This window comes from Pteropus medius, unplaced genomic scaffold (genome assembly GCF_902729225.1).
Source record: "Pteropus medius unplaced genomic scaffold, Ma_sr-lr_union100, whole genome shotgun sequence".
Taxonomy (NCBI): domain Eukaryota; kingdom Metazoa; phylum Chordata; class Mammalia; order Chiroptera; family Pteropodidae; genus Pteropus; species Pteropus medius.
The window spans coordinates 17,665,498-17,687,187 of NW_024340849.1; the positions used below are offsets into that span (position 1 = coordinate 17,665,498).

Consider the following 21,690-nt stretch of genomic DNA (forward strand, 5'->3'; position numbering starts at 1 on the left):
CGGGGACTAGCTCGTTCCGGTCACCCAATCAGAGAGCTCTGGGGAGGAGCGGGGCGGGCTCAAAAAAAAAGAGGTGGGGGTGCTCGGGAAAGGACTTAGAAGGCTGAGGGGAGAAGAGGGCGGGCTCCCAGAGATTAAAAGCGCCCAATCAGAGCGCGCCGGCTTCATTCGTAGAGCGGCGTGGGGCGTCGCCTCCGCCGCCGCGCGCGCCGGGGGCTGGTTAAGGCCATGAAACAAAAGAAACCCTGAGAGGGGAGCCGCTGCCACCTCCACCAGCCCGCCCCGCTGCCGTCCCCACCCACCCACCTAGTTACCTGCCTCTGCCTCCTTCCCCTGCTCCTCCACCCCGCCCTCTTCGATCTCCGGGCGGCCCTGGCGCTCCTTAGCCCGGGTCGCCGGCCCTGCTGCCTCCCCAGAGGAAAGGTGTTTGCGCGCTGAGCAGGGCCCGGGCCCTGTCCGCCATGGGGCTCGCCGCCCGCCTCGCCTGACCCGGCCGCCGCCGCCGCCGCCGCCATTGACAGCGCGCCGCCGCGATGCCGAGCGGCAGCTCCGCGGCCCTGGCCCTGGCGGCGGCCCCGGCCCCCCTGCCGCAGCCGCCCCCGCCACCGCCGCTGCCGCCGCCCGCGAGTGGCCCGGAACTCGAGGGGGACGGGCTCCTGCTGAGGGAGCGCCTGGCTGTGCTAGGCCTCGACGACCCCAGCCCAGCGGAACCCGGAGCACCGGCGCTAAGGGCCACGGCAGCTCAGGGCCAAGCCAGGCGGGCGGCGGGTATGTCTCCGGAGGAGCGGGCGCCGCCCGGCCGGCCCGGGGTCCCTGAGACTGCCGAACTGGAGCTGGAGGAGGACGAGGAGGAGGGGGAGGAAGCGGAGCTGGACGGAGACCTGCTGGAGGAGGAGGAGGAGCTGGAGGAGGCAGAGGAGGAGGACCGGTCGTCGCTGCTGCTTCTGTCGCCGCCCGCGGCCGCCGCCTCCCAGACCCAGCCGATTCCGGGCGGGTCCCTGGGGTCGGTTCTGCTGCCGGCTCCCGGCTTCGATGCTCGGGAGGCAGCCGCGGCGGCGGGGGTGCTGTACGGAGGGGACGATGCCCAGGGCATGATGGCGGCGATGCTGTCCCACGCCTACGGCCCCGGCGGTTGCGGGGCGGCGGCGGCCGCCCTGAACGGGGAACAGGCGGCCCTGCTGCGGAGAAAGAGCGTCAACACCACCGAGTGCGTCCCGGTGCCCAGCTCCGAGCATGTCGCTGAGATTGTCGGTCGCCAGGGTGAGTGCAGGGAGGGGGATTTACTGGGCATGGCCCCGGGCGTGGGTGGGGAGACGCGAGAAACGAGCTTGGGGCAGAAAAAGCGAACCTGGTGAGCCCCCCAAGTCCACCACGAAGGGACCTGGGAGGAGCCGAGGGTCGACGGGATGAGAAGATGGACCACCTTTCGAAAACTCATGGTGTGTACCGCTCTTTTTGCATGATTAAAAAGGTATTAAGTTTCTTGAGCCACCCGATCCGGCGGTGTTCACTTTACTCATGCAGTATTCGTGGAACACCAGGCTGGCGTGGCACCAGAAACCTCAGTGAGGTGGTAAAAGGTTGGGTCGATTGTGCATTCGGTGTTCTGCATGGAAACCTCCGAGGTTGCAAGTTGGATCCCCGACTCTTGTAAAAGCGCTCGGCTTCCTTTACAGCAGTTTGTTCAGATAAAGAAATTGACAAATGGAGGCTTGTAGCGAGTTCTTTAGAGAGAGAAGGGGATGTTCAAGTGGTGGGTTTCATAAACAGCTCCCTCTGCTATTCCGAAACTTAGCTTTTGAAGTGCAGCCTAACTCTCTTGTTGATTTTGTGTTCCTTTTGATACATTTTAACTCGAAAAGGGACATTGCCTACTTTTTAGTGCACTTTAGTGTACACGATGAGGGAAAATTCAACAGTAAGGCAATTGAGTTAAAGAACTTCATGCGTTTATTCCGTTTTCAGTAAATTCTCTGCTCTTGCCAGCACACCAGTACTGCAGACAGACTCCTCCCACATTGTTCAGACAAAGGACCTATGTCTCAGATTCCAGGAGTAGATTTGTGAAGGTGGGGGAAGGGGATGCTCAGAGTACCTCGGAATCCGACATTTTTAGAGACGGTCCAATGCTCTTTAGTGTAGTTTTTTTTTCCCTTTATTAAAGTAAATATACCTGCAGCTACCTTATTACAATATGAGTTAGCCTGGTTGATGCGTGTCTCTTTGCTGTTAGGTTGAGAGCATTGTTGGGGTCAAATAAAGAAATGATGGCGCTGCTGCTTAAATGATCTCATCTTTCCCAAGTGGTCTAAAGTACACAAAAATAAGAGGTCTGTTGAAATGGTGGTTTCAGATATCAGAGTTGGCTCATTTCTTACCTCTAGGATTTTAATAAGAAAAAACCCAGCCGAAATCCGGATAGAGGAAATGGCTTATTTCAGACCACCTGATGATTGGTACTTAAAGGCACTGTTCAAAGCTGGTGCCATTCAACTGAGAGTTTATTACTATAGTTTGGTAAATAACTTTCGCATGCCTTGTTTGGGTTTTTGTAATACTTAAGATACTAATCCAGGAGAGAACTGTTTCATCTTACATAGGATAAAATTATAACATTTCAATTTCTAGATCGAGAATGAGTTGTCATTCAGTTAAGAACATCCAACAATTGCTATGTATCAAGCTTATATTTTGCCAGGCATTGAGTTCATGGTAGTTGAGAATGTGAGGTTGGTTAGGCAAACTTGCGGCCCTTGATAACTAACAGTCTAATAAACAGTGGAATGGCACTAACTGTAATGCGTGACGTGCAGAAGTCATACATAAGAGAACATCAACCCTCGAGGGCCTTGGAGAATGGACAGGACTTTAACAAGTGGAGATGGAAGAAAGACTGAGAAACAATCAGGAAAGGTGTGGAGGAATAATCCTAGGTCTGATTGGAAAATCGCATTTTTTAATTTTTTTATTTTTATTTTTTTTAAGGATCTGAAAAGGGGCCAGGAAGGTGTATGTTTAAGCCAGAGTATGAAAAACCTTTATCACTATACTAGGGTGTCACTTCCTTAGCACAAGTTACAACAATGTGCTTATGGTGATGGTTTGGAATAACAAAGAACATTTACATGTCAGTTTTACTAAAGGTCAAGATGATATCTTTTGTACATTTGGTTTAATACAAACTTTTGTTCTCTATATTATACCTTTTAAAGCACTATAAAATATAGGTCCTTTATTGTGCAAACTGTTAATCTTTATACAAATCCATTATTTAAAAGTAAACTGAATTCATTCCAAGTTTTTATTTTGTATCTATTAAATTACAGCAAATAAAATAAAGTCTAGGTTTTTTTTTTTAGGGCTCTGCTTATTGGTTAATAAGGAAATGTGAATCTATATCTTAGGCCATGGAGATAAATTGCTCACTATTCCTTTTGCACGTAATATTTTCCTAGAATTGACAGTACTGGTAAAAGTATGTCATCATCTTCTTATCTTATTAAGAGTAGGAAGTCGTGCTCCTTGCTGTTCTGAACCATTCAACTAGTGGTTCACTGACCCCCTTTACCACCCCGACCCCTCAGCAGCACCATAATAAAACCTGTAAAGTATTTTCCCATTCCTGTGGAGAACTAGGCAATTTGTAATGTTTGCATCCTTTTACAGTGTGATAATTTCCCCTAAGCGAATAAGGGCAAAACATTTAATTTGTTTGCTTTGGATGAACTAAATTTTCATCCTTAAGAATTATCTATTCCTGCCATTTTATTCATTACCTGAAGTCATAATTTTCTGTTTGACATCTCTTAATTGGTTTTGAAAATCATTATGTCCCAGGTGTAGACATTTATGACTTCAGCTCTAAAGTGAAGAGTAGGACAAAAATGGAATTCTGAGCTATATAGATTTAGCAACTCGTGTAGATGGCCTCTGGTTCCAGTGTCTTTCAAAAAACCAAACCACTGCTTTTGATAGTGATCAAAGTTGGCAGAGTGTCGACCTCGTATTTATACTACCTAGTAGTGTATGGTTGTTTGCAAGTGTGAAATGGGCCCCATTTTTGAAGGTTTGCATCTTATTTTTAAACCAACTGTATTTTTAAAATGTATAAAATAATGCCAGGAACTAAAGAGGCTTACTGATAATCAAAAAAAGTTTTAGAATATAGACATCGCAAGTACACTTGACAACAGATTTAAGACCTTTCAAAAATGTAGTACCTGCAAGACATATATGCACAGTGATTAACAGGTTAAAGTCAGTGGACTTTGTTCCAATTTGCAGTCAGTTGCTATCCAGTTAGACTAAAAAGTGAATTAAAGTAGAACTCTATAATGTAGTTAAGACATTCTTAACTACATCATAAATATTGATGTCATAGATCCAGTTGTTTTAAAAGACTTAAAACCCAAGGTTTTATATCATTGTTTAAGATTAATGTGTCTTCAGCTGTTTTCATTAGTGACTTTAATTGATGGTATATGCATGTGTTCTCACTGTCTAAAAAAGCCATCTCCAGCATTTTTTTATTGTATACCTTCGAAAAAATTTATACTCCCAATATCCGAATATTTATGTATGAATAATATGTATGCTGATATAGTATACATTATAAAGCGTGAAAAAAAGAGCAAGGTTAAAATGGAAATTGGAGTTATACTTTTTTTTTCTGAACTCCAGTGGATTTTCTTGCACCTTACTTTGTCTATCATTGAGTTAGACTCTTGGAAATTTTTTTTGTCTTTATTAAACTACTCCACCTTTACTGATCTCCAGTAGTTGTGTTTATTGTCACTTTTTAAACAATATGTTATATTAATTCAAATTGCCTTAAATGCATCCTTGAGACAATTTTTCCCAGTTTCATAGAAACTTTCTCAGTTTCTAAGTTCTAACAGCAACTAAAATAAGGTTTATGCGTGTTTGTCCGGGAGAAAAAGAAAAGGCTTGGTCTTGCTATACATATACTCCCTATTCAAGAAGAAATGCATATTTCATGAGGAAAAACAGTTTCAGAATAATGCTAAAACACAGTGTCTTTTTCTTTTGGAGCAGTGCAGGGGGGTGACATCTCTTTTTCCTGGTACTATATTAGGTGCTTTACTGGTGCCATTTAACCCTCTGGGCAGTAATCCTCATTTTACAGATGTAGAATCTGAAGTTCTGAAAGGTAACTTTATCAATTGATGGTACTAGGATTTGACCAGTTTGTTTGACATTATGAAGTTCTCACTCTGTATTGCTGCCTCAGTATTGAAGCATCCTGCTCTCGAAGGTTAATAGTATTTTGGGTTAATTTCTGCTCTAATCATGAGTTGGGATACTATATGTCTAGTATGTATGATTTTAAAATATCACTATGTAAAAAAATATATCACTAATAAAAGTTTGTCTCTACTACACAGAAGGCAGAGTTATTCTAATTTTCTAGTTTTAATGTGTCTAAAAATTCACTGCCATTTTATAGTTAAAGTTAATTTGTGTGTATATACACACTAGCTTTTAAAATTAACTTTCTAGGCTTTAGAATTTAAATTAATAATAGTTTGATTTAGGTCTGGGACCATTGGGAAAGGTTCAATTATAATTGTTTTTGCAAAGGGGTGGGGAATCTTCTGCCTTTTCTTCCTGTCTTATTCAGCTAATGAACTATTTTGATTCACTAGGGAGGATATGGAAAATACAGTGGTAAATCAAGGGTGTATTTTCTACCCTCAGTTACCAGCAACCTGAAAATGATCCAGAGAGTCAAGTATTGGAGAACTATTACTCTGTTAGAGATTTCTATTTAGAAAAATTTCCAACAGTTTGTGGGTTAGATGTTCCTCTAACATCTTAAGTTTTTAAAGAAAAGTAGCATTTAGTTATAGGATAATGCTTAATGTTTCGTGTATTTGGTTTTGAATGAGTTTGACATTTGTACAGATTAAAGAATTTAATAGCTTTGCCTTAAACTGAATAAAAAATGTTCTAGAATATATGTTTTAACATAAAAATATACATATTGTAAATGACTTCAAATTGTTCTTAACAGTCTCTGCTCAGTTGTATTTTGGAAAGAGCCAGGAATCAGAAATTAAAATTTCTAAATTCTGATTACTCTGTGCCAGTAATTCTGTGATCTTGAACAAGTCACTTAAACTCCCTAGGCTTCAGATTCCTCTTCCTTAGCTGGACATAATAAGAGACTGAGTGATACACAAATAAGTTGATAAACATGAAATTAAGTGATAAGCACATCTTTTAAGTTAAATCTGAAATTAATGAGAACCACTGTTTAATCTTATTTGCCTTTCTTGGCTTCAGCAGTTACACACATTTTATTCTCCTGTGATAGAACAAGAATGAACTGATGTCTGAATGCCTGTTAGATACTTGGCACTTCTGTCCAGATCAGGCTTAAATTGTGCTCTGATATCAAAGAACCACAACTTCTCAATCTTAAAAGAACAAAGGTTTATTTCTATTCACAGAGGCTCTGGTCATTTTAGTCATTCAGGGACACAGGCCAAGGAAGCAACCTTCTCAAGTGTTGGTCCTTCCCCCTCTGCCAGAGGGATGAGAGACAATGGCATAGCACCTGCTAGTCTTTAAATGTTTTAGACCTGGCAGTAATAATTATCACACCTGTTCATATTTCATTAATCAGAGCAAGTCATCTGGCCACACCTAAATTCAAGTGAGCAAGAAAGTGCATTACAACCACGTGCCCACAAGGAGAGAGCCAGAATGTTAGTGAACAGCCATGATGACTACCACAGTATTAGTTTGTAATCTATGGGATTGTTACAGGATTTTCTTAAAATGTAATTTATACCATGTAGAATTTGTAATTTAAAATTAAACTCAAAATGAAAAAATAGATAATAACGTTCATAAGATACTAAATAGGAAAGGATATTTGCAGTTTAAAAACTCATTTAGGAAACTCCAAGTAGATTATGGATAATCTTATTTTAAAACCTCATTGATGTTTAGGTGATTCTAAAGTGATATGTTTTTTATTAAGCTGCGTCTTAATGTTTCCCACATTATATACCATAATTTGTGGGTTCGCTTGTGAATTTTTTCTCATGCTACCATTAGATACTGTAGAGACATTTTTAAAGATTAAATCTGATGTTTAAGCCTTTACCATTTTCCAGTGTTACTATTACCAAGCCCAGCTATAAAACTGAATGTATGCATAGCCTATTGCTATTTGAATAGCATTCGAGTTCAAGTCTTTAGTCTATGACTGGTTTTGAGAATTTCAAGTTACACTGCATAACTATAGAACCACTTTTATGCCAGTGTTTGGGATTTAAGAACAATTCATGTGCACATGGTTTGTTGACTTTGTCCAGTAAGCAAAAACTACTATTCATTGTATGCAGGGAAGCCTGGCTTGACCACAAGTAAAGTTTTATCATGGAATGATATGAGTAGGCCTTAACATAATAAAATTGTTTAATATAAACTGCAGGTGTAGTTGAAGGTAAGCGTAAGGTGGATGGTACTGAGCATGGTTGGAGGAGAGCAGGGAGGGAAATAGTACTGAACAACTAGAAAATCTCCCCAAAAGGTTACTGATGTAAAGTATTTGTTCTTTGAACTCATCTTTTATTGCTATCCCCCTTTCTGTACCACTCTCCTCTCCCCTTTGGCTTTTTTTCTACCTGTCCACCAGTATTGCTTAGTTTATTGCAGGAAAGGACATTGAACTTGGAGTTAGAAAACGTGTTGCCTGCAACCTTGGGTAAATCAACCTCGTTGAGTCTCCATTTTTCCTCTTGTGGGGAAAATAAAACCAAACCTATTCTATCCACTTGCTTTCTTTCTCCGGTCCCACCCCCACCTCCCATTTGTTGTGAGGATCAAGTTCAAGATGCCATTAGTACAAATTCACTGTAAAATTGAAAGTATAGAAATAATAAATTGTATATGAGGTAAGGTAATTTTTATAATTTTTTACTGCTAGATTTGTATTCTGAGGAAATGCTAGTTGAAACCAAAAATTGTCATTTTAGTAAGTTTTTCCTAGAGTATGCCACTAACTAAATGGTTTACATTATATTTTTAAAAGTTTACAACATGCATTCAAATCTATTTAAAATCAGGGTGTTTGAAATATAAATAGTGAAGAGCTAAGCTAGTGTGGAGGAAAAATTACTTTACAAATGAATCTGATTTCATTGTATGATGCCTAAACAGGTTTCTATTAACATCCTCTAAAGGGCATAAACCTAATTTTAAAATCTCCACTTAGGACATTTATTCTGCCTTTCATCTCTAATTTACACCCTCTTCTAGGTGTTTCATATTTGATAAGCCAATGAGCCCTTTCTTTAATTAAGTATTTCAATACTCTAAATGGTAAAAAGGGGGAGAGGAATTTTAGATTTAGTTTAACTTCTGTTTTTAAATATACCTGTACATGCAGGGAAGTTGATTCCCCACTCATAAGAATCAAGTAGAAAAATAAGACAGGCTGAGAGAATGGTGTATTTAGGAGATAATAGTTTATAACTGAGCAATTCTGGATTTCAGTTTTCTCTTACCTATAAAATATTAAACTAGATTATCTTTTGTTCTTCTTATATTCTGATTTTTGTCCAAAAAGGGTTCCTAAAATCATGCAAGAGTAAGCCAGGTTTCAAATTACTGGTTAGATTGACTTCAACATATCTCCTTCCAGTTTTGTAAATTTGTTTAACATGCTTTTCACAATATAAATGTTTTATTTTTAGGAGTTATAGTCTTTAAATGTTTATAACTTCCTATAGAAAATTGATTCATTTTTCTTTTAAATAATAACTTTTAAGTGTGTCAGGCAGTGTATCATCTCATTGGATCCATTCTTATTTCCACCATACAGATAAGGAAACATCTATGGATATAATAAATAACTTACCCAGAGTCTCAAGCTTATAGAATTGAAGACTTCAACACTCCTATCTCAAAATGTGGTAGGACAAGCAGACATAAAGTCAGCAAGGATATAAATATTTTAACAACATCACCACCAATATAAGAAAAGAAAATGACAGTTCAGTATCTGTACATGAACATGTATAGGCACCTACCTATAAGCCACCAGATCTTTTGGTGCTTGCAGTTGGTACAAGTCAATGAAGGCAGAACGGATTCTTAGTCATCTTTACATCCTTAATATCAGTCAAAGTACCTGAAACAAAATAAGATACTCACTATTTGTTTTATTGAACTGAATTGTTGGATTAAAAACTTGCCATTTTATTATTTATTGTTTTAATTTCCATGTTGTGGTAATTAGGGTGTTTTTGCCTCTTTCCTTTATCTTTAACCCTTTACCTTAGGAGCCAGTGAGCCTCGAGTTGTGTAGAGCTTTTAAGGACAGTGAATGCTACTTGACTTTAAAGCATTAGATGTCTATATGAATACAAACTAAAATCACATAAATGAAGCTGCTTGACATGTTGTCATTGATACCTAAAGTGAGGCCATATTCTTAAAAAATTTCAGAGAATTTTGACTGGAAAGAGCTATAAAAAGACACTTGAACCCCTAGAAAGGAGAAAACTATTTCTATATTGTGATTTAGGAATACATTGCATTGCCAATCTAAACAATTTATGTAAATGTTGGATTAAGTTGTGTACAAGAAACACTCTTACTGGGTAGTCATCAGTCTTTGAAGATGTAATACTGAAATTGAGTCTCTTGGAAAATTAAAGGAGCTTTTGAATAGTCTTTCTAGACTGTTCTAAAAGGAAAATGATCTTACTTTATATAAAATCATTAAATGATATGACCCCACCTCATTAATTCTAATATATCACAAAGCATGAATTTAATGTGTTTCTCTAATGCTTTTAGAGACAAATAGTATGGCATACTGAAAAATGTGTGGAATTAAGACATCTTGGATTTGAAAGCTGACTTTGCATCTGGGGGATCTTGAGCAATTCTGTTAAGCTCTTTTCCTGCCCTTAAAGAGTACCTCTGAAACACTCTATTATGATGATTAAATGAGAATATAAATAGAGTTTGAGAAAGGGTGCTGTAAGTTTTTAATATTTAAAAATTAAGCCTAACATCTTAGTTTTACTCATGAAATAACTTGAAGGAGCGGGGTGTGGGGGGAGTGCACAGTCTAAAAAGCTACCCTTTGCTGAGCACCTACTTGAATAACAGGCATTGTAATCAGCGTTTTTAATATTTTATTTAACCTTTGCAACAACCAAATGAGAGAAGTATCTTTAATCATAGTTCCTCATCTGTGAAAGAGAGGCAGAGGTTTAGTGACCTATTAAGGCTCACAAAGCTGATAATTGATGGTCCAAAATCTTGTGTTCCTAACCATTACTCAGTCTTTCTTTGAGGGGGGAAAAAAAAATAGATATTCATACGTGAAATATGGTAGTATCGGATTGTCCAAGTGCTTTTTAGATTTTAGAAAGAAGAGGTGACTGTATTTCCTAGGAGAAGAGGGGCTTGGTGAAAAAAATATAAGCATGGAAAGGACCTAGAGTTTGAATGACCTGACTAACGTTGACACCACAAATAGCTGGTGATAGATTAGAACTCAGACCTACAGACAATCAATATTTTGTTCCTTACATTGTTTCTTTTAAACTGGACCTTGGTTGAAACCCATATAATTTTATTAACCAATAAATTTAAACAAAGTGGACCTTGAAAGGTTCATGTGTAGTAGCTAAAACAGTAAGAGTCATACCTATGTTTGTGTTATTCTTGAGTTCATAGAGCCTTTCACACATACAATCTCATCTTTTCCAAATGGCCATGTTTGTTACTCAGAAGAAGTGAGGGGATAACGGAAGTACTAGGAGAGTTTTCTGGGTTATGTAGGGAGATATCTGAGCAGAAGTAGAGGAGAGGAACAAGGCATATTTAGGAGATGAGAAAGTCTGGGAGAAAAGGTAGGTTATAGCCACTTAATGGGGAGGGGGGCGCTCTAAGAAGTTCTAATTTTCTCAGAGGTCAAAAGAACTACTCAAGGAGTTTAACTCCCGCTCCTCATTTTTATTAAAGTGCATGTGTACATGTATGTGTAGTAATTTCCCAATCAGATCTTCTTCCCATCAAACAAAACTACTTTGGGGCACTCTTTGAAGATGGGTATACCCCAGGGACGACCCAAAGTGAAATATACACGTAATGTAGTTTTGGTGTTTGTTTGCAAGGGTTTTTTGTTGTCGTTTTTTAGCTTTCTTAAATCTCTTATATATGTAGGTAATTTATGAAACGAATGGAAAATACAGTGAATTTAATTTCTGGAAACCAAAAAATTGTCTTTGTCAAAAATCAGCAGTACTTCATATTAGGGGCTTCTTTTTAAAAAACAAACAAATTCTTTGCACATCTACAAGATAGAGTTCAAACCCTTGCTTGACATTGAAGATGTCCACTTCCTCATCTAGCCTTCTCCCCTCCAGTCACTTGAAGCTCTCAAAATACCAAGCCAAGTATAAGCAGCACCTGACTGCTATGTTGTACCTTTGATTTCTGCTTTGGTACATGCAGTTCTCTCTCCTTTCTTCCAGCCTGGCAAAATCTCTTTTTTCAAGCCCAAATTCAAATGTCTTTGTAGCTTTCTTTAATTTATTATAATCCATAAAATCCTTTTCTATGCTCCCACTGTTTTGTATGTGTTTTCACTATATCAGTTATATCATTATTGTTTATGGGACTGTTACCTCTCTAGACTGAGCTCCTTGAGAGCAAAAGTTATGATAGTTCCTTTATATCACCTGGAATTAACACCTGCACTTTTATAGGGAATTTAATACTTGAATAGGTAAGTTCAAGCATTAGGCTGACCCTTTTTCTCACATTTGGTACATTTTCTTGGACTGAAGAAGGAGTGGTTTAGCTAGGAACACCTAGGCAAAGCCCTTAGGACAAGTGGAGGCCAGCTTTTACATGTGCATCTCCTGCCATATCACTCACTTCTCAACATAAATACCCTATATTTTGTCAACATCGTGACTTACTTATTTTTCTACCTGTTTTTATTTTTCACTCTCTCCTATCACCATATTCCAGTGCCTGTGATCCTCAAATTTTCTAGCTCTCCGCCCCCGCCACCCAATGCTCAGGTTTAGGGTTTAAATTTTTCACAAACCAACTACTCTCCTAGGTTCAAAAGCCAGGGACTTGGAAGAAAGAAAAAATGGAGGAAAAGAAAACGGTAATGTAATGTGGTAGGCAGAATAAAACCCTTCCCCCTCAAAGATGCCAACACCCTAATCTTCCAGAAACTGAATATGTATGTGGAGTATAGACCTCAAAATGGGGAGGTTGTCTTGAGATTATCTGAGAGGGCCCAGTGTAATGACATGAGTCTTCAAAAAGCAGAAACCCTTTCCTAATTGGGTCAGAGATATGAGAAGGGGAGAGATTTGTAGCATGAGAAGGATTCGACCTCCATTGCTGGCTCTAAAGATGGAGGAAAGGGGCCATAAGCCAAGGAATGTGTGTGGCTTGTAGAAGCTGGGAATGACCCTCAGCTGACAGCCTGCAAGGAAACAGGGAGCTTGGTCCTGTAATTGTAAGCAGCTAAATTCTGCCAATAACCTGTAGGAGTAAGGAAATAGATCCTTCCCTGGAGCTTCCCTAAAAAAGGAACACAGCCCTCCCAACACCTTGATTTTAGTCTTGTCTAGACCCATGTCAGACTTCTGCAGAACTGTAAAATTAAAACTGTGCGGTAGTGAAGCCACTGTCTGTGGTAACTTGACATGATAGCATTAGAAAACTAAAGCAGGTAGTAAGCAAAATTAGACCAAAAGATTTCTGGATTGAGGCCTCCATTTTCTTTCTAGCTCTCAGCTCCCAGTGGCCACCTGCACTTCTTGCCACGAGGTCTCCATAGGTTCATAGCATGGATTGTTTGCTTTCTTCCAGGCTAGCCAGAGCACATCTCTCTGACTGACTTCTGAGACAAGCTGGAGAAAAAACTTAGTAAAGGACTCATGATTAGGTCAGGCCCACCCAGGTAATCTGGATAATCTCCCTATTTTAAGGTGCGTTGATTTGGATCGTAATTACATCTACATTACAGACTGTAATTCTCCATCTGTTTCTTTTGTTTTAAGTACATCACTCCACATGTTTAATGGAATTTAAAAGGCCTTTAAGATGATCTAGTCTAGTAGTTTTGCACTTTGGGGGACTGTGACACACCCCCCCACACACACACACACACACGGTCACACACAAGCAAAAGAACATTTTGCATTGAAGCCCATTGTACATGTATTTCACTGAAACATTTAGAACACATGGAGTTCCCTTTTTCTATGCTACCCCTTAAATTAATATTGCAAACCCTTGGCATGAGAAACACTCAAGATAACCATCCTTTCAATTCCTTTTCTTCCTTTCAACTCTTCTCCCAGCAACAGGGATCTCTCCCTCTTACTCTGTAGAAGCAAGATAGGGCCTTTGCTTCTGAGAGGACCAGAATTCTGGCTGCCACTACAAGGTTTTAAGGTGAAACACAGCCCCAGCCACAGTGCTACAGAAAGGGGAAATGGGTTCCTACACCAGGGAGGTAAATCGGAGACTTTTTTGTTTGGGGGTAATTTACTTCCAAATAAAATTACAACTATGAAAGTTGGTGCTACCCTAGTTCTTGACCTCTATACTACAGGCTTGTATACAACTTTCTCTATGTTGGTTTTTATCTGTAGTTGTAAGAAAACAATTGTTAGTCCTTAACCTCTTTGAATTAAAACCCTTTGAGTTTTGAGGATATGAAATCATTTCCATACTGTTTATACAATTGAAAATAATCTCAGTATTAACCAAAAGTCTAATCAATAATGCTAAGTCTAGTAAAATGTATCGTTTCTTTATGTCTAATTTCTCTTTAATTCTTATAATTTAATCATATTTCTTTGAAAAGCTAATGCGTTTTTATGGCTCAAAATTAATAAAAAATAGTGTACAAGGAAAACCATCTCCCTTCAACCCTGTCCCCGAAGTCAACCAGTTTTATGACTGCATAGTATTCCATTATATATCTGTACCAGCCTCACACTAATACATATTACAAGTAATATAAAAGTCATTTTGCACCTGTTCAAGTATTTCTACAGATTCAGTTCTACGAGTAGGATTATAGGGGCAAAGGGTATATGCAGTTGTAATTTTAATAGATATTCCAGACTGCCCTCGGACAGTTTAGGCTCTTCAGCAGCTAGATATAAGGATCCTTTTCCCCATTCTTAATAGCACTATTTTTGATATTTGACAATCTTACAGGTGGAAAATGATACCTCCATTCACATGAAAATGGGAACTTTAAAGTGCAGTCTAATTTCTCAGTACTTTTATAGCTTCTGAGTTTCGTGCTGCTTTGAGATTATAAATTATTCCATGATTTTTTTAAATGTCTTTGAATTTTCAAATAGAAACTTGATCTAAAATGCTACCAAAAAGAAGCTTTTTTATCTCTACCTGAACAATAATAAAGCAAGTTTTTTCTCCTTTAGTTCGTCACCTATTTAGAACTATGTGCTGGTTGTTTGGAACTCAGAATATCTATGTTCCTGTAGAAACAACATTATGATTGATGAGGTTTCCTTATAGTCCTAATCTATGAGTTTAAGCTCTTGTGTTAAAACGGTCCTATAAAACTTAGGAGAAGAAATAACTTCTGTTTTGTTGGCAGTGGCTTAAAAAGGGGTTATTGGCTTTGTTATCTCCCTGTTACCACTTTTCCTGATCCACAAAACCTAAGCAAATAACCCTTTTGGGCAGAGTAAGTCCTGTCCTAACTCCCCTATCTCAGGCATAGTTCATGCTAAAACGTTCGTCTTCAGTCTCCCTAATGAGCCATGTATTAAACACCTATTTATTAGTACCAACCAGAGGCCAGATAATGTTCTGTGTACCTTTAGGCATATTTCCTTAGTTAATAATATATTTACTAAGTATTAAGTAATAAGTATTCTAAAGTGAAACCTACAGTTGCTTATATTCTCAGAAGTATTTATTTAGAGAAATTTCTTAATTCAAGTTTCTAATGGTCAAGATTAGTAAGGATGGAGAGAGGTCAATCCTTAAGCTAATTCTCTCTGTCCTTAAGAGAAATCACCCAATGTTTTTTTACAGGATGATCTGGGTTCTGTTTGTTAGGAATGTGATTCTATCAGACTGCCTTCTTGACAAGTTGTAGCCCAGAGTATAAACTCATTATCTGAATAATAAGTGTATAAAATAAGTGTATGATATGGTAATAATGAGTATACTATCAATAGTTACGCGTTCACATCACCACTTTCAGAATTTCTTAGATGTCTTTCCATCAGCCACATATTGGCCAATGGAAAATGATCTCAGTTCTCAGCACCAAGCATCACTTTCTGCACTGAATCAGGGAGTCTTCTGGAGATTCAGCCTATATAAATAATAAGTAGATATGGAAGTTTCGTTGCTCTGATCTTCACTTCCTGTTGTGGAGCAAAAGCAGGTATAGCATATCAATCTTCCGTTAATTCATTATAGATGTAAACTTACAGCAGCACTCTATATTAAAAACTTCTGTGTTTTACAGTAGCAGACATTTAACTTGTAATTTCCTGATAGCCCCCAAGCCACCCCCTCCCCTTGGCCCTTCTGACCTCATCCAGGTACTGCACTAAGTGCTTTCCTTACAGTTTTGCTTTTTGCTGTTTCTCCCCTATAGTCTTCTTAAATGAGTATAGCCTTCAAGTTAGAGTAAACTCTACTCTAAAAGTGTTTTCATGATAGATACCCAGGATCCAGCAGTGAGACTATTTATAATTTCTACAATTTGTTGGAAAGGGGTCTTTATTTGTGGTTAAGATCTGAAAATTCAATGGTACATTGAGTAAAGTGTTGAATATGCTATAATGGAAGTTATAACATAATCAACAACTTTCAAAAAGGTTGGATTAGTAGTATGGGGCCAGAATATGAAAATCTTGCAGTCAATCACTCAGTGCTTTGGGAATGCTTAGGAAGGATGCACAAACCAGGCCTAAGGGAGAAGAATCTTCTTAGAGGATGAGGCATCTAAACTAAAATCTGAAGAGCTAGCAGGTGTTAGCAGACTTAGCCAAGAGGTAAAGAGGTGAGGACAGAGAAACATTCTAGTCATGGAAGCAAGCAAGAGAGCACACTATAGAGGTTAAGAAGTGATGAATGGGGAAAAGGAGAGTGGTAAAGAGATAAAGCCAGAGATTGGTAATTGGGTGAAGAGGGGCCTGTCATGCCATATTTGCCTAAAGGTAAAAGGGGGCCATTAAACTACTTTATGCAAAGAAGTGTTCGTGCCATCTGTGCTTTGTTTTGAAAGCATCATCTGACTAAAGTGAATATAGAAAATGACTGAGTGAGGCAAGACAGGAGGCCAGGAGACCTATGGTGGGAGCTGGGTACCACTGCAGTTATGCAGATTAGAATTGATGTCTACAAAGACTTAGGTTTTGTACATTATGAATATACTGGGGCACAAAAAAGAAAGGAAAAGTTTAAGAAAAAGACTTGCCCAGATTGTGACGAATATCTTCAACAGCACCTTAGTTTCATTATTTTGAGGAACTAGGAATAGCATGATATATTCATGAGAGCAAATCTGTTTTGGCAAGCTTCATGTTAAGATCTTGGAAAATTATAACCCCAGCGTTTTGTGACTTAGTTGTATATTTGACATTTTAAGTTAACAGTTTAAAGCCCTCTAATCTTACACAGCTGGCACTGATAGTAATGGGTGATTATTCCAAAAAGTTAAAGTAGGGAATCATGGTGGGTAGTTATGCATATGTGTCTTAGGTATTTTAACTTAAATATACTTCAGATTTGGGGCCAAAGCCTTTTATTTGAGAATGGGTCAGCCAATAAGAACAGTCCTTCAATAAAACCACATTTAATGCCCATATTCCATGCAATTTCAAATATGTTACTTTTGAATTTAGCAAGAATTTTAGTGAGTGCAAAGTCCTAGGCTTTTACAGTTGTCTCACCGATACATAATTCAACTGCCCCTTTTTTTTCCTTTAAGATACTCATCTTCATTGAAATTTTCAAAAATAATTTAATTTTCACATAAGTACAATGTCTCTTTGTATTCATACTTCACTGGTTTATGTAATAGTTAATTTAGTTAACACATGAGTACAACTACCATAAACAGATATGGAAATAAACAAAACTGACTCTTAGTCTAAAATTTAGCTGATGGGAGCAAAAATGAGATGCCCTACTAGCCATGAGCCCTTTGTTATTGTCATCCATTGAGTTTCACAGGAAGGAGTAATATTAAGTTAAAATAAGGCAATTAAGTGGAAATCAGTTAGAATGTCTACCACATGGTATAGTTGTATGAAACTTGAGGTTCTTGGACTAACAAAAAGACCATAGATTTTGAAATCTGACTTGGTTTAACTGGCTCTGCCACTTACTAGCTGTGTGAACTTGACAAGTGATACAATTTTTCTGTGCTCAGTTATGTTTCACAGTAAAAGGAATAGAAGAATCTAGTTCTTAAGGTTAATGTGTAGATTAAATGAGACAGGTGCTGTTCAATGTCTAACATGTACATTAATGGTTTCTCTTTGCCATTGACATTCTGAGGTGGGATAGTAAGCCTTCAGAGGTCTGAGGTTCAGACTACTCATGGCATAGCTTGCCTCTGTAGAGAACTCCAGCTGCCTAGAAGCAGATGTTAAGCTGGAAAGGAGCTTTCTGTGATTGGTCTTTATCAATATTGAAGTAGATGTTGATTCTTATGATTTCTTTTTTTCTAACAGGTTGTAAAATTAAAGCGCTGAGAGCCAAGACAAACACGTACATCAAGACACCTGTTCGTGGTGAAGAGCCCATTTTTGTTGTCACTGGACGGAAAGAAGATGTTGCCATGGCCAAAAGAGAAATCCTCTCAGCTGCAGAGCACTTCTCCATGATTCGCGCATCTCGAAACAAAAATGGCCCTGCCCTGGGAGGGTTGTCATGTAGTCCTAATCTGCCTGGCCAAACCACCGTTCAAGTCAGGGTCCCCTATCGTGTGGTAGGATTAGTAGTCGGACCCAAAGGAGCAACTATTAAAAGAATTCAGCAGCAGACCCACACCTATATAGTAACTCCGAGCAGAGATAAGGAGCCTGTCTTCGAAGTGACGGGGATGCCTGAAAACGTTGACCGAGCACGAGAGGAAATAGAAATGCACATTGCCATGCGTACAGGAAACTATATTGAGCTCAATGAAGAGAATGATTTCCATTACAATGGTACTGACGTAAGCTTTGAAAGTGGCACTCTTAGCTCTGCGTGGCTCTCCTCCAATCCGGTTCCTCCTAGCCGCGCAAGAATGATATCCAATTATCGAAATGATAGTTCCAGTTCTCTGGGAAGTGGTTCCACCGATTCCTACTTTGGAAGCAACAGGCTGGCTGACTTTAGTCCAACAAGCCCATTTAGCACAGGAAACTTTTGGTTTGGAGATACACTACCATCTGTAGGCTCGGAAGATCTTGCCGTTGATTCTCCTGCCTTTGACTCTTTACCAACATCCGCTCAAACTATCTGGACTCCATTTGAACCAGTTAACCCACTCTCTGGCTTTGGGAGTGATCCTTCTGGCAACATGAAGACTCAGCGTAGAGGAAGTCAGCCATCTACTCCTCGTCTGTCTCCTACTTTTCCTGAGAGCATTGAACACCCACTTGCTCGGAGGGTTAGGAGCGACCCACCTAGTACAGGCAACCATGTTGGCCTTCCAATATACATCCCTGCTTTTTCTAATGGTACCAATAGTTATTCCTCTTCCAATGGTGGTTCCACCTCTAGTTCACCTCCAGAATCAAGACGAAAGCACGACTGTGTGATTTGCTTTGAGAATGAAGTTATTGCTGCCCTTGTTCCATGTGGCCACAACCTCTTCTGCATGGAATGTGCCAACAAGATCTGTGAAAAGAGAACGCCATCATGTCCAGTTTGCCAGACAGCTGTTACTCAGGCAATCCAAATTCACTCTTAACTATATATATATACATAAATACTATATCTCTATATGGACTCGTAAAGGCATGGGTATAATGGTACCCCCAGTAAACTTCCTAATGAATTCTTATGACTGTTATCAGGCTTTATTGGGATTAGGCTAAAGTTGTTAGTAAACTTATAAAAGGCTGCTATGGTAACACTAAACCTAAGTGGTCTCTTGTCTATTAGTTTGGTTTGAATTATTAATATCCTGTAGACCCAGAGACAAAGCTTGTATAAGAATTGCTAAAGCTGAAGTTCAACTCGGCTGAGTGAAGATGATCATAGGTTGTGTGAGCCTATGAGAAAAGTGTATACGTCTAAAATTTAAAAACAATGAGTCCCAAAGCCTAACCACATTAAGAATTTATGGAGGGTACTTGGCATTACAGATGATTCAGACACTTCCAGTGCTGCCTTCTTTACACTGCCAGTTTTGACAAAACAGGTTTGTTTGTTTTTTATTTTACAACAACTTATGCCTAATTCTGCAGGATTGCAAATAACTTTTTAAAGCATTGTGATTACTTATTGGTAATAACAGGCTGATGGCAGTTTACTCAATCACTGGTTATAATTTGGGACAAAAACTGCTACATTGACCTTCATCTCGCCCAGAGTGCTCACGGTTGGTATGATCAGTGGTTCAGGAATGCAGTTGTGTTGATTGTGAATTCCTACCCATTGCCTCCCTCAGTGAATGTGGAAATGCCACCTGGGTTTTCCCATTGCAGGAAGTGCTTTGGGATGCACCTATATTGGCTAATAATTGAAGATGCGAACATTCCACTCATTAGTCTGATCAAGCTATTGATTTTTAGACTCTAGATCAAAATGTGAAACATTTTATGTTCAATCCATATTTGTCTTGCACATTATAAATATTTTATTTTTTAGTAATTTAGGGAAGGGGGAGGGAGAGAGGGATAATGCCCTTAGCATAATTCACAAAAGCAGCTGTGACAACTTCCAATCAGTTTACTTCATTTCAAAACTATTTCCAATCACAAGGAAAGATTTCTTTAAGATACACTTTTACATTTCATCTGTGGATGTCTATAACTTCATCCTCAGTATGTTCCCAAATCTATGCTGGCATTGAAAGGACAAAACATTATACTGGTGGGGTTTTCTACTAATTATTTTTTGAAGCATTATTTTCCCAACACAAAAGAGCTTTTTTTCTCAGTATAACAGAAGTTGAAATCCTATGTGTATTGAATAGTAAATAGACAAATTTTATTTTTTATTTCCACTTGAAGAGTTACATTTCGTATAAAAGTTTACAAATAACGGTTTTTATTTTGATTTTTTCAGTATAAAAAAAATTGCCTTGATGGCATATTATGATGTAATGCTAATTGCTTGTAGGATAGTTAAATGTCAGTATTGAAACCTAATCTTTAGCTGCCGTCTTGTAGATATGAACGAATGTTCACCAAGCATGTATTTTGTATTTTGTTGCATTGTACACTGCAACTAATAAGCCAAGGAATCGACATATATATTAGGTGCGTGTACTGTTTCTAAAAACCACAAACTAAGAATGATAAATTATCAATATAGTTTAGTATTTGCTAATTTTACTACACTCTTTTGTTATGTATATGTAGGGAAGTCATAGGGATTACAAATTCAATTTGAGTAAAGTTTAAAACCATATATTTTATGATAAAGGGCCTTTAACTTAAGATGGCCAAAGCACTGATATTATATATTTGCTGTAAAGAGAATTATAAGAGTTTTATTTTTCTGATATTAAAAGTTACTTAATAAAGACTTGTTTCCATTAACTTGAATGTATTCTCCTTGGTGTTTTTCATGTAGTCTTTAGTTTAGACTGGAAGATACCTATTTACCAAAATTGAAAATTTCCTTTTACAAAGTTTCCCGTTTCCAGCTACTTGTGTCTTTCCTATAAAGGATTTTAACAGGAGAATCCTCTTCCAAAATAAGTTTTTAGCAAGTGTGAAGAAGGCTAGAATAATTAGGTTTAGGAAATAGGTGTAGGGATGTTATCACACTTCACATTATTTATCAGTGAACCTGTTAGCGTAAAGACACTGGTTCTCAATCTGCTACCTATTCCTCAAATTTCTACTTTTCTCATTCCAAAACTTTTTATAAATAGTGGGGAATAGGGACGTTTATAATGTATCACGAACATCTCTTCCATGTCAGTATACACAATATAATTTAGTGGTTGCAGTAATATTCTGTTTTATGGCTATTCCATACCTTAACCATTGCAGTGACTTAAGTTACTATGGGCAGTAGAGCATTGATGAAATAGGGAGGGACGTTGAGAAATCTAATAAGATTCCATTTAATAAAGATTCAGAATAGCTGTTCTCTTTAAACTGCCATACCTTCATACTCGAATATCTCAGAGTATTTCCCTTTAAGTATCTAGCTGACAATATGAAGTAATCGAAAATTGTGAAAGAATATTAAATTTTCCTACTTTGGGATTTTCTATGCTGCCTCCGTATTAGTGTTATCTGCTTTTATATTTTAAAGGTGGCATTTGTACACCTGTATAAGAGAACTTCCACAGGGGATTAATGGTTAAGATGTTTTAAATGGTAAACAGTTCATTGATCAGTTTATTGATGGAGACTAGAAGACAAAAGAGCCAGGGCTGAAAAGAAACCACCCATTTCTAGGCCCCTCAGGGTATTTTTTAGATGTCTC

General features: G+C 38.5%; 1 protein-coding gene across 1 annotated transcript; it reads left to right on the forward strand.

Moving 5' to 3' along the window:
• Window positions 1-171: 171 nt before the first annotated feature.
• On the forward strand, window positions 172-20,795 carry MEX3C (mex-3 RNA binding family member C). The gene is made up of 2 exons (XM_039841361.1): window positions 172-1,260; window positions 17,766-20,795. Exons 1-2 carry the CDS (start codon window positions 534-536, stop codon window positions 18,989-18,991), a joined length of 1,953 nt encoding a protein of 650 aa, XP_039697295.1. The 5' UTR covers window positions 172-533; the 3' UTR covers window positions 18,992-20,795.
• The last annotated feature ends 895 nt before the right edge of the window (window positions 20,796-21,690 follow it).

What these genes read in the sequence shown, in the direction of transcription:
- MEX3C (XM_039841361.1), top strand. Translation starts at nt 534, where the DNA reads ATGCCGAGCGGCAGCTCCGCGGCCCTGGCCCTGGCGGCGGCCCCGGCC. An exon ending in TGAGATTGTCGGTCGCCAGG is followed by an intron (nt 1,261 to 17,765) that starts GTGAGTGCAGGG and finishes TTTTTCTAACAG; the next exon opens with GTTGTAAAATTAAAGCGCTG.